The 13,987-nt window shown below is 38.8% G+C and overlaps 1 protein-coding gene across 1 annotated transcript in view; it reads left to right on the top strand.

Moving 5' to 3' along the window:
- The window catches only part of LOC139121404 (glycine receptor subunit alphaZ1-like), a 50,382-nt gene that overhangs the window by 392 nt on the left and 36,003 nt on the right, over positions 1–13,987 (top strand). The window contains exon 2 of the mRNA XM_070686241.1: positions 114–346. Coding sequence (XP_070542342.1) covers positions 114–346 — 233 coding nt within the window. The remainder of the gene's footprint in view (positions 1–113; positions 347–13,987) is intronic.

The raw sequence follows: 13,987 nt of genomic DNA on the forward strand, positions 1-13,987 counted from the left end.
GCTAGCACACGAGCTTATGTCGCGTTTAATCAAATTGGAAAACATAAGACCTTATAGGCATGTTGTTGACAGCTTGTCAAATCTGTTCTATCTGTTCCCATTGATTAATGCAGTTTTGCTGTAGTTGGCGACGGACGCGACCACGAAGAGAAAACAGCCACTGAAACTGGCTACAAAAGTGAATCTTTCGGTCACGACGACAGTGATGACGACGACCACGGTGGCGCCGGGGGTGAAGCAGGGAGCAAAGAAGACGAACACGACAAACACGACGATAATGCCACCACCCTTTTCGTGGATCAACTCTTCAATAAGTATGACAAAACAATGCGACCCGGTTTTGACGGTAAGTTGAATGTAAACAACTTCCTCCGATGAATGAGTCGCTTGTTGGTTTGTCAGTGTGCCCAGATTGATGATCGGCACCTTTACATTGTAAAGAACACAGCATTGTGTATGGAACTACTTGCAGCACTGTACATATCAAAAGACCCTACTTGTCTCGTAAAGCTAAAATGTTATTCAACATGGACGGATACAAACTGAGCAAGACTTCAATACGTTACACCGCGAGGCATTGATAGCAACCTATTCTGGCGAATCAGTCCTTAAGATCTGAGGAAGAATGAAACGTTTATTTTTCTAACATAGGCGAATGCCCCAATCTTTTTTCAATAAGGGGTGTTCCGTTTTCGGATACAGTGTATATGTCATAAAAGTAATAATTTCATCTTTTCTGATTGTTAACCCAAGCAATACCACAGACTAATACAGTTATACAAGTATGAATGACACGTGCCCACCAACATACACAGATTTTCTGAAAAACAGACAGGATGGTCGCTGTGCCCGCGCTTTATACACAATCGATAATTTACATATATATTTAGAACAAAGCTCACTGCACATCGGAAAATCTTATCAACGGACATATTAAATCTACCACCTGCCACCAGGCCAACATAACTGATATATCGACAAATAATAAAAGAATTATAATATTTCATGCAGAAAGTTTGCGTGAATGAACATAGATAGGTGCATAAATAGATATACAGTACATATATATACATATATATATATATATATATATATATATGTATGTATATATATATGTATGTATATATATATATATATATATATATATATATATATATATATATATATATATATATAATATATATATATATACACATTCACAAACACACTTAATAAGAACAATATATATTATAGCCCAAACATGGGACTATGTACTCTCGAGCCAGGAGACGATTTGCCCCCTCTCATCCATCGGGAAAATGGTCACCTACCTCGAGGGTACATAGTCCCATGTTTGGGCTATAATGTTACATGCTTCTCTTACATAAATTACACGGAAAATCTAGAACGATTTTCATCATCGAACGGCGTATTGATATATATAAATCACTATTATACAGTTCATCATCTTTTCATGTATAATTTTGAAAAGATATGATTTGATCATTTTTAAATCCCTAAGTTGTCAATTAAAAATAGTTGATGAGTATGCGTCCCGCTAGGTTATCAACAAGTAACCATTTACTCGTATGGAGCACACGAGGTTCGATGTAAGTGGCATGCGATAAACGTAATAAAACGTACGCGTTCGCCGTGTGGTTAAACGCAAACTTCCATTGATCCCATACGTATGAACAGAATCCCGTCTAAATCGAAATGTTCAAGAGTCCACAGAGCGCTTTACGCTCATCAAAATTCTATGAGCTATGAGGCAAACATTGCAACGTTATGAAGAAGATTAATACGTGTGATTCACAACACCAGACCACGTGAAGGACCAATATCCTTTGTTCTATCAGCCTATGCTTGCAACATATGGTGTAAAGTGACGTGGATGAGCCCATTTTATTGGACGGTCACCATAAGTCATCGGCTTAACGATAGTATACATATATAATAATTATATGCATGCTACCTACAATATATTGTTATTTGAATTCAGCATCGAAACGCCAAAAACATTAATAGTAATAACGATAGCTACCATAATCGGTATATGACCACACCTCATTTGCTAGTCACAAAGTAAACCTAGACAGAGGAGCAAATTCATAAATTTTAAAATATTACAGTGTTGTTTTGGATCATTCCGATAAATAGATAGGAAATACATATCTTATTACCATCAAAATATTAAACGGCTTTTCAATGTCTGTCATTTGTTGTTCTTTGCCTGTTTTGAGTGAGTACATAGAAACCTTAAACCTGTATATCTACACAGCAAAACATACGAAGCTATGAGACACCCATGTTGAGATCGGTTTGTTAGCGCTCGGATGAATGATTTTCACCATATGTTGGGTGTAAATGTTTACCGTCGCAGTGGCGCTTTTGATTACCTATGGCCCCAGGGTGAGTTAAGTATTGTGTATTCCCACACTGGTTGTTAAGAAATGTATATTACAGTCAGAAATATCATTGAACACGACTTAAGACCTGTTTTGAGACGAATTGACACTCGTACCTCCTCTTAAAGACCACGATGAACGTTTCTAACAAATCAGAAAGAAAAAGTGATCAAGAAAAATGTATGAAGCTGAGTATTTGTATTCCAGCAAGGGTAATCAGTGCACAACAGATATAGTCTGCCCTGGGAATATCGTATACATGTACTTGAAACAGGCTTATTTTATCATTTTGTGTCCAAGCCTTATCCAGACAGACACGAAACCTTGGCTTCGAGGACACCATCAATGACACCCACATATAGTTGTGACCTGGCTATTGAGTTAATCCAAACGACAATTATGAGCAAGTGTTAAACGAAGCGAACGGGACACACGTTGTCAATTCATTTTCCGATCGAACAAACGAGTTCTTCTGATCATACCTAGTAATTAATGAATCAGATTTTTAAAGCGAAGCAATTGTGTGTTTCTAAGGTTCCGCTCTCCTTAATTACTCAACATGCACATCCAAGATCTTACACATTCGAAAGATCTAGGAGGAAACCATAAATGGAATGTCTTTTTTCCCCTTGTTAGTCCAATGGGAGTCAATCCGAGTCTGATCAACTACAGTCTCACATCATTTCATTCGAAAGACAAACATACGTCCCATATTATAATAGGGATACAAACTCTTCTTTACTCGTAACTTATAGGCTAAGAGGGGCAAAAACAAGGATATCACACTTATTAATAAGTGTACGACAACATTGCCTTGGAAAAGCTTTAACTCCTCATCCTTCTACCATGAGACTCTAACCATCTGTCTGTGATGGATTTTTCTAGTATCACTATTCTCTATCACGCGCTTTCCTCTGTACCAACTCTGTTTCATACTCATAGGGAAAGATGTTTCCATAACATGTCTTATATCTATTAGTATAACATGGATGAGTTTAAGTGTTGCCTAAATATTCGTTTCCGCAAGATACTAACAAGTTTAAATGCCAGGGACGACGTACACGGCAGAAACTCACGGCGTAATAGAACTGCGGCCAAAATGTATAGTTGCGCATCACACAAAAGTTTCTGAAGAAATACACAGAGAATCAAATGCCATCATAGCTACTGTTCAGCCAGTTTTTAAGTCTAAAGCGCACATTTAAAAATTACCTCTGGAAAAATTACGTGGTTTAAGGATCTGAAAGTTTTTTGAATCACCGGTGCTACGATCAAAATATTCTTTGTCTCTGCAAACATAGCTGGATATTCTCAACTGTGTCGACCGAGGGTTAGAAACAAATTTAATATGCCGAAGAAACTACAATGGTGAAATATTTATGTGAGAAACTTCGCGACAAAGCGACGTTTAATGTATCATGCAGATGTAACTCCGACATAAAGGTTGTCGCTTCGATCTTTTCTTCAGTAGTCTCAAAATTATTTTCTAAATGTACGAATAGTAGTCATAATAAGAAGGGGATCTGTGTATATCATAGGATGTAGATCACCCCTAACATTGCTCAACGTCTATTGTGACATACATGTACATCTGACGTGGAGTAAAACGGCATTCTAAACCGTACAAAATTGTACATGTAAGTTAAACATGTTCATTGATATTTACGCTTCGCTAGCTTCTAGGCAATAACGTGACAAATTTCTCATTTCCTCTACTTCATGTACATATTTTTATATGTATTCATATTTGCAACAAGGTTACTCTCATCCTCCATCTCTGTCTGTCTGTCTGTCTGTCTTTGTCTCTGTCTGTCTGTCTGTCTGTCTGTCTGTCTGTCTGTCTCTGTCTGTCTGTCAGTCTGTCTGTCTCTGTCTCTCTGTCTCTGTCTCTCTCTCTCTGTCTCTCTCTCTCTCTCTCTCTCTCTCTCTCTCTCTCTCTCTCTCTCTCTCTCATACTGGCGGCAAATGCATGGCATGGGCAAACGAACCTATCTACACCTTTGCATCTTCCCGTTCACTGGCTAAACTTTGAATAGACATATAATAAATGAACAAATTCAATCTGATCATCTTAATTGGCAGATGAAGCACAGCTACTTTTCGATATACTGTATAGGTAGCTGTATTCATAGACAATTGGTAACATTGACAAATCGAGTTACTATACAATGTATCTTCGACGGAGTTTTCTTCACAAGGTAGATAAACAGAATACATATAAGTTGTTGTAGTTAAAGCCCCAACTCCCGTATAAAAGCGCGAGAACCTACGAGAGTGGTCATAATGGTGGGATATTCAAACGTACTCGGTACGCTCTGGACGCCGTCCATAAAAACCGTTAATTAAGAAATCTAACGATTAATTTTTTTCTTGGAAATTGAGGGATATGTGTATAAGTATTTGGGGCACAATATACTTGGTTTCTGACGAAATTAAATTTGAAATGACGTCTGGAACCAGAAAAAGGATAAAATATTTGCCGGTAATATCGCCGGTATAACGTTCGATGTTCAGTTTGAATCTGCATGATTGACATGATATGCAAATTGCAAATGAGTCATTAGCGATACGTTGTTTACTTTTTCCGTACGTAGCGTTGATTGTTCAAGGCGGGGAAAAACACCAAATACTCGGAGCGTACCGAAAGATACAAACGCACACACACTGTGTATAACAAATACATGCAAACACATTTGATTCGGTAGTTCTCTTTTTGGAAAATTTGTTGGTCCTGAAAAGGACCGTTTTCATTTGTGTTGGCCTACCTGAGCCGTACATTTTACAGACAGGAAGGCCTATACTGTCATTCATGCCCGGCATAAAGTACGTCTGGTATGTTCGGGTTGAGACCACGGACAAGTACCAGCACAAATTCTGGCATGATCTTTCACTTTGTCTACACTGTCTGTATATCTTCTATCTTCTTTTCAAATGTCAAGTTTTACCCTCTAGTCAACGTACTGTTGAAAGCGCAATCATCGCAATGCGATATGCGTAACTATCGCTTCTTTATAGCTGTTTCCAAAAGTGATATACATTTTTTCCCGATCTAAAGCCGTGCATGCCTATGCAACACAAAGCGAAACAAAGTCAAAATTCAAAAAGACAAGTAGCCTCCAATGTGCTGACAAAACCGGGATTTTTTTGACGCCTGCAATCGCCTTCGGCATATTCGGTCGTCACTGTGCTGGGTCACTTATACTGATCTCAGTGATCACACGTCGAGTTGACAAACGTCGCCGGCGGCAGCTGAGGTCACCGTACTAATCAGTCCCATAAGTTGCACTCAAATGTCCGCGCTCGATCCCCATCACAGTTAGCTCCAATTCATTCCTGGCAAAGAAAATTCCCGTGGCTACCTCTAGTGCTCATCAGTGACCGCTATCTTCATAAAGCCAGCTGACATAGTGTGATTAGCAGTCTGACTCTGACTACCACGCGTTTGTAATGAATAGTATCGCGACTGCGTGGAGAGTGTAGAAGTGCAGTGCACTCGATTTTGGCGGGATCGTTCAAAGTAGCGAAATACTAGAACTCACCATTTTATAAGGAGGGATGAACATTGAAACGAATGCTCGGAGAATTTATGAAATCACTTTATTCTGATTTTATTTTTGGTGATTAAATATTAACAGGTTTGATTTCTAAAATAAGTATTTTCAGAAGCTTTTTGAAATAATCATAAGACAACAAATCGACACCACATTTCATTTCGGTCACCATAAAACTTGTAATCGAAGCCGGGGAATAGTCGTCGGTACCCTCCCATCCGACAGCGCCGAGTTCATGAGACAACGAAAGTTTTGAAAAGGAAACTACAACTACCATCCAAGAACTGTGGAAAACTACGTTTTATAATGGAGACACAGCCCTGCCTCGCTGAACTAAGGTCGAACGAGGAAAGGATTGTTTGTAAGACAAAAGCTCTACAAAATTTGGTAGACGACTTGGCCGTTGAGCATTGTGGTAAATGTCCGTCGTCCATTGAAATAACCACACTCGATAAATTTGGACATCTAGTAGGCGAATTTGCTGTTCTTTCAGAACTGTTTTGATTTTTTCCCGTTCTTTCCTGAAATGCGGCATTTCTAGGACGGCGTTTGGACAAAACGGTGCTTCATTATTATCTTCAATCAAGACTCCCTGCAAGAGTGATGTACACTATATATACTATGACTGAGCCGAGGAAAACCCCGATAATAGATCCCGTGGCAGAAAACTACATTTTCTACGATTTCTGCATCGTTTACCCGTATACAAAGATGCGGATAGCTATTGCCACTGTCATGATATGCATTATGTTGAATCATTCAAAAAGGCGCTGAATACAATGACAAACGCTTCGTTTCGGACGAGAAACGTATACCATGACGCATGAGAACTAAGGAGTGTCGATCGATCGCCTGGCAACGTCATCACGGTTTGTACAAATCCGAGGCGACGCCGCGCCGAACCTCTGCTCCAGTAAGACTTCGAAAAAGTCTATGTTCAAGAAAAAACCTATTGGGGAAATGAGTGGATGTAACGTATGGAAAGTAAACCGTAAAATTGGGTGAAAATAGTATACGTAAAGTCACCGTGCAGTCAATGTTTACAGTATGTGGCGTGCACGTTCTATTTTTGGAGGTGTTCAACCAGCTGTTTTAATTTGCTACTTTTTGTTCACAAAGAAAACCATATTAGTTATGTTTTGCTCCGCCCATTTTCATCGATTTTTCTCGGTAGGGCCCTACCGAGAGTTACCGGTTTAATAACACCGCCGGTAACGAAGCAAAATTTAATTTCCTGTTGGCGAGACATGGATTTTGAAATGTTTTTCCGCAGCGAAGTAAACTCAAAATGACGAGTAAACCGGAAAAGATTTGTGTAATTCTATCAGAGTAAATGGGTTTGCCGAAATACTTTTCGGATAGCAATCAACCTAAAAATGGAAAAGACGGCAACCCATGCCCTAGACGTGGCTTTTGTTGGTCATACCTGATATCAATCTCTTTCTGAAAATATCAAAAGTACTCGTATCGAAGCACATATCATTTTAGGCGGATGACGTTTAATCACGCTTTCTATCAGAGCGGGCAGAATTTCAGTGGGGCAACCGAGGCCAAGTAATGTCGTCATTTCTGCAGCATCTCATATCTGCCTCAACAAATAGTATTTAAAAGTAATGGGAAATACGGAGAATACGAACCAGGCTTTTGTGACAAATGATCATCACCAACATACATAAACAGACAGACACGCACGCACGCACATACATACATACATACATACATACATACATACATACATACATACATACATACATACATACATACATACATACATACATACATACATACATACATACATATATGACTTACAACAATGACAAGAGTAATGACACTGAAATTAAATTTGAGATTTTCGTTCGTTTTTGCAATTCCCTGGTTTTAATTATTTAGTGTCACCAACCAAAAAGCATTGTATTTCGACACCAAAGTCTCAAAAAGTGTGAAGCAGCCTCTGAAAACATTCGGAGGGTCAGTCAAACCGTACGACAACTTGATAACTTCCATTATATCGCTTGCAATAAGCAAACATACATAGTTTGTCAGAAACATTTATTGCCCTTTTCTCGTCTGCCCGTATATTGTTAACGGTGGACGTCTATTGACGGCTGCAGGCGCAAAGCAAATATACACTGCCATAATACTCTCGATCTGTTTCAGACGCAAATCTAAGACCAGCTGTTCGTTATTATTATTCACAATTTTTTACACAAAGCGCAAGTGGTTTAATCTGTCTTTTGTGTGCAATCGCAACTTTTCAAAACAGCCAGAGTTTGGTTGTAAAGCGGCACAAAAGCCGTTTAATATTTACTGCTAGGTTAACTACCGGTCGATTCAGAAGAGTTCGCATCAAGGTTACTCTTGGTGCATCTGAAGAACAACATATTATGTCATTTCAATTGAAAAGAGAATCGATACAGTGACTACAGTCTAATAGAAATTATGTTCACAGATCCTTGTGAAACAATTTCGCCTATTATCTAAAACGACCGTATAATTACCATTAGTAAACTTTCCCTTCTGTCGTCAACATTCAGCGATCAGACGAGCACTGTGCACCATGAATTGCGTAAATGATGATCAGTTTTCGAAACCCATTCAACGATAAGTCACTTAGAAATTTCCCTTCGTGTTATTAAAAACGGTATAAAGGGTACACTGCGAGACAAACAAACATGAATTTATGTCCACGATTGATTATGTAAACCTTTATCGATGATTAAATCTACAGGTTAAACTAGTATTCGAAACCCATTCAACTGCGTTAAATCATTCAGATAGAAATTTCCCTTCGTATTTTTATGAAGGGTACACTGTAAAACAAACAAACACGAATTTGCGTCCACAATTGACAGTGATTATGTTAACCCATCGATTCTGATTAAAATGACAGCTAAACTGGTATTTGGCATTAATTGCTCTTATGACAATATACGATAAAAGATTTCTGCTTGAACGCACACAACAATCTTGTCGAAACTTTTATTATTTGGTTTTATCTATGAATAGGTCAAGTTCAGTTATTTATTTGCGATAATGGGATTAAATATGCACATGTGTATTATATTTGTGTACCAAATGGTACGTGGGCGGCCTGTGACAAAATATGGCTGAGTCACTGATGTACAAAAAGGTATGTGGGTTGCCTCTTGCAAAAACTGGTTCAGCCTTTATGCGTTACGAGCCTCCCTTCAAAGTGTCCAGATTAAAACTTAATACCAACCACAGTCCCTCCATCACGTACCGACGTTTCTTAAGGTAGTATGCGTCTCGAAAGTTAAAGACAAACTTTTGCTCAAACCTTCCTAAATGAAACTTTCAACCATTCTCTTACCAAAACAACCATAAAAATCGGGGTCACGATGCAAAGTTTGGATCAAGCGAAACAAACATTTGCGATATTTGAAATTCAAAATGACCGCCATCCCTTGTTAACTCTGTGGGGAAAATCAAATTTCGGATTTCGAAAAACTAAGACGGTGAGAGTTTTCTTTCTCCAAGAGCTTTAAAATGAGCTCCACAAGTGATAGATCAGAAAGAATGATAGAAATTTGAAAGTCCAAATATCTGTATCCGAGGCGCGTTCTACTTTAAAGGTTGTACGGTTTTAAAGATTCGGTGAACAAGCCGTTCAAAACTGCGTTTGATGTGAGCTAAAGTAAGTGGGGTAGAATCTGATGACATCGGCGGAACAATAACGCAAACTCAACAACACTAATTGTTGAACTTATGAAATTGATACATAACATCGTTTCTAATCGCCGTCGAATATGAATGTCGCTTGTGAATGTATTTTAACTCCTAAGTTTTGATGTTAAATGTAAATATTAAAACGATAGCAAAGAATGAGCCGTCTGATTTATTCAGTATGAAAGGACATTCTGCTACAGTACTTAAGATTACATTGAAACACAGTCCAGTGTTATAACCCTTAACGTTGATGAATTAAAATCAATTACTCTGTCAGATATAAAAAAGAACAGGCAAAGAGAACATTTGTGACATGAGTACATAATCTATGATAAATGAAATCATATGCAGCTGTTGCTGGGAAATAAATCTACAATAGGAACGCACACCAACGTCGATGTGAATGACGTACCTCCATACAGTTGCCTCTGAACTGGTATTCCGTATTTTGAAAGATTTGAGGCTCAAAAAGCGTCAGTTTGGACACAATTACAGTGATATGTTGTTGTAGCTATTTTTCGACGTTTGAAAATAAAGGTATACCAAATCGCTTTGCATACAACTACTTTCGGATGTCTTCAGATTTTCTAAGAACTGACGTTGAAAAAAATAATTTTGACATCCTTCAAGATGTCCTTAACATATTTCATTGTCTTGATACTGTCTCCTTGTTGAATCTCAGTAGTTGTCAAGTATTTTTCTTTCTCAATAAGAAATTTTAATATGAGAACGTTGCCCTTAAACTGTTGTATGGAAATATACACAAGTAAAAATTCTTTGTTTTTCGCGAATCAAAACATCTATCGAATGATGAACGATAGACAGTAGCCCACTGTCTAGGCTCAGGAAAATCTCGAGACTACTTCACAAAGGCTGCGACAAGGCTGTCAAACTGTCAAAGTTTAGTCTTTGGTTCTTTTGGGCATATGGAAATCAGTCAAGGGCTAAGTGTAGTCTTGCACGATTCTTTATTTACCAAACAAATATTACTCACAAAAATGAAGAGAAATGTCAATGCTTCCATTGTTAAATAAGGTGGAGGTTCGGAAGAATATCCGGGAAACGATGCCGGGGGCGTTGTTATGATGGTGTATGGGTGAATCACAGTCACAAAGGGTCATTCCGTATGTTCTCAGTCAGTCAGAACGTGTCCAATGAAAGCATTTACATGTACTTGGAGACTTTAGAATTCATTGATAATCGCCGAGATCTCCGTGCCACTAATGGGGTGAAAGTATCTATATGACCTTATCAATGAAGTAACGACACGACAGTTCGGCTGGTCTCGGATCATTACGGTAAGTAGGTCGGCAATTATGGTCAGTTGATACGTATACGTGATGAAATATTCAGGAAGGTAGTTGACTCAAGACCTGCTAACGTGTCAGTTGTATGCGGGCTTGCGTGGCTAGCTGTTAACGTGTCGTTTATATTTTTCTGCCTGTCTCGATCAAGGCATGTTAACTTATTTGCAAAGCCGTTCTCAGGAAGTGTTTACCTGTCCTGCCTTTGATTTCGATAAATGGTAGTATCTCTTGAGTTTGCTTTTACTGTGGAGAGGGTTTTAAATTGCCTTTATATGTAGATGCCAGTGTTTACTTGGCTATGGTAACTTAAGATCCCTAGGGAAATCTAGACCATCTTTTTGAGCTCTTGTATCGATCTTGTAACAACATAGGTGATGAGTGTTGAAACATTTCTGAAATACGAATCATGGACGATGGGAAGATGTGCAGACTTTTAGCAAATAATCCCGAACAGCTGTGTGCAAGACTGGAGTAGACTTCTCTCTCTTGGACACAATTTCTCAAAATTCAAATTTCTCTGAAATCAATACATCCTACTGCATAGGGTTTCCATTAAACCATAGACTCTCGAGAAAAACTTTCGCTGTCAGGAGAAACTTTGCGATAAATCGGAATATCCATCGGTTGGTGGAGTCAGAAGTGGTAAGGTAGACATGCATTTACACAAAGCTGACGCTGTCCTCGTAAATTTGGCCGTTCACAGTTTTCAAACAACATTTCAGTAGTTAACATACATACTTTACCGAATCATGGAGCACTCCTCGCACAGAAAATATTCCGACGGTTAAAAAACTGCAAAAACGAGGGAAAATTCGGAGAGATACACGGACGATTGCGGAATGTAAACAACTCTGTGATGTCAAACTGCTGTTAAGTCTGGAACTGCAGCGGTATGTGTTTCGGATTTCTATTCGAAACTTCGTCACTTTACAGCAACATACTGACTCCCTGCAGACTTCTAGTTGCATCGAATCTCGCTACCAATATGTAAAAAGTACTTTAAAACCATTTTGACGAATTCTTCTCAAAATAGTTGTAACACTTTTATTTCTAAAAATGGACTTGCGGGTAATCCGGAATAACTTGTAATCCGAAACCATTATTACCGTATACCGCATGCACGTGTCTATGAACCGGACATTGTGCAATCGATCGGGCCCAGCTTCATTCCTTCCCCGACCCATTAACACCTCTTAATTATTCCAAGATAGATCAGACGCTGCTAATCCCATAGACCCTTTGTTCTCTATCGGAGTTGCCTGTCCGTTTTTCTCGAGAGTCTATCATTAAACTTAGGTATTTGTAGCTTCAATGTAAGTGATAAAAAAGGTACGGACGTGCTCAAGATGTAGAAATAAGTGAATGAAATTGACTTGATTGTAATATTCTTCAAGACGTTTTTACAGTTTACCATTTCTTTGGTGTACCGTGAGAAGCTCTTTTAAGGCGCACACACGTGCGTAGGCTTGATTGAAGACTGAGCAAAACGCGTATGTCTTCAATCTCAGGTTCTCTCCTTTGCCTCACTTTATCAGGGCTCTTAGCACCCTAGTCATCATGAAAACCAAAGACAGTCGAGAACTGCATTTGAGAATATCAGTTGATTGAGTTATCAGTTTGTGACGCTGAGGATGCGATTTTTAGGTTAAACCCTCCTGAGGAAGAAAGTTCACCTGGTGTTTTGGACCAGGAACTTTGTCATCTACGGAAAGGATTATTTTACTATTTGGAATAAAGATGCAACTCACTTAAAGTTATATTTGCATTTGCTTTTCTTTTCGTTACTATTTTGATACATGAATGTCCCACTCTCAGGCATGTTGATTATCTTAATGTCAACCTTGTATGGTTGCTTCTACTGGAATTTCGTGACTTACTTCGGAGCAATTTATTTGCATCCGTCGGGAAAGTGGGGATAATACCCAAGGGAAAAGGTGTTCCTGTCGTGAAAATCGAAATTCTTTGTAGTTTCAACCGCTCACACATTGAGTGTAATCGACTATTCATTTCTGACGTTATTTTAGCGCTCACGCCTTGAAGACAAATCAATTCGGCAAAAGGTCGCTAGTGTTCGGTACTTCCGTCGGAAAACGTGAAAGTTGTTCGAAACTTGCTTGTATGAGTATGAATTTGTCCTTTTGATTCCGAGATTTACAATACTTTGTCGTTCTGACTTTGAAATGTACGAGAATACCTTCCGGCATTCGTCATCATCTGCGATCTGACGATCGATACGACTAAGACGTAGCGTATACGATCAGCGGTGTTCATAATAGCCGGTGACTTGGGATATACCTCACACGTACCGTCCTTGCGCAGGAAGCACTGCCTGGATTATTGCCGTAAGCAGATATCAGAATATTCGTTATTTACCATAACGACTCGCTGCACCCCACTTTCACGGAAATGATTTCCTCGAAGCCGCATTGATTTATTATCATTGTGAGTTCGTCTTCCGTTCGTCACAAGCTGTCTGGCAGGGAAAACTAGTCAATATGGCATTAAATGTGAAGAGAGTGACTTCTTCTTAAAAACCACAAGTTTAAATCAAATTGAAAGACGGGTACAGAGAGAAAGCTAGGTATAGATTCAGTAGCTGCACAATTGAGAAAGAAACCCCTTCCTTCGATGAGTTTGTCATCTTTAAGGATGTATGTCAAGAAATTTTCTGCCGAATATTGTAGTGTGTTTGTGATATAGACGGGTGATCACTTGTCATCCTATCGATCCTTTTAATGATGCCAATTAACGTGCAGCTGTTGTGGAGTGGTCTTTGCCGGAGGGTATTAGTAAGTTAAACGTCGGTCTAGGCATGATAAATGTGTTTATTTGTAACAAAGTGAAGGACACTGACCCCACTTGGTATTAATTTACTTCCTGGTGTGAAAACATTGAGCGTTTAACCACTAATGAGTCGACAATTGTAAATAACGACGACGACAATAGAGATGATGATATTGATGATATTGATGATGATGATGATGATGATGATGATGATGATGATGATGATGATGACATTGATGATGATGATGATGATGATGATGATGATGATGAT

This window comes from Ptychodera flava, chromosome 21 (assembly GCF_041260155.1).
Source record: "Ptychodera flava strain L36383 chromosome 21, AS_Pfla_20210202, whole genome shotgun sequence".
Taxonomy (NCBI): domain Eukaryota; kingdom Metazoa; phylum Hemichordata; class Enteropneusta; family Ptychoderidae; genus Ptychodera; species Ptychodera flava.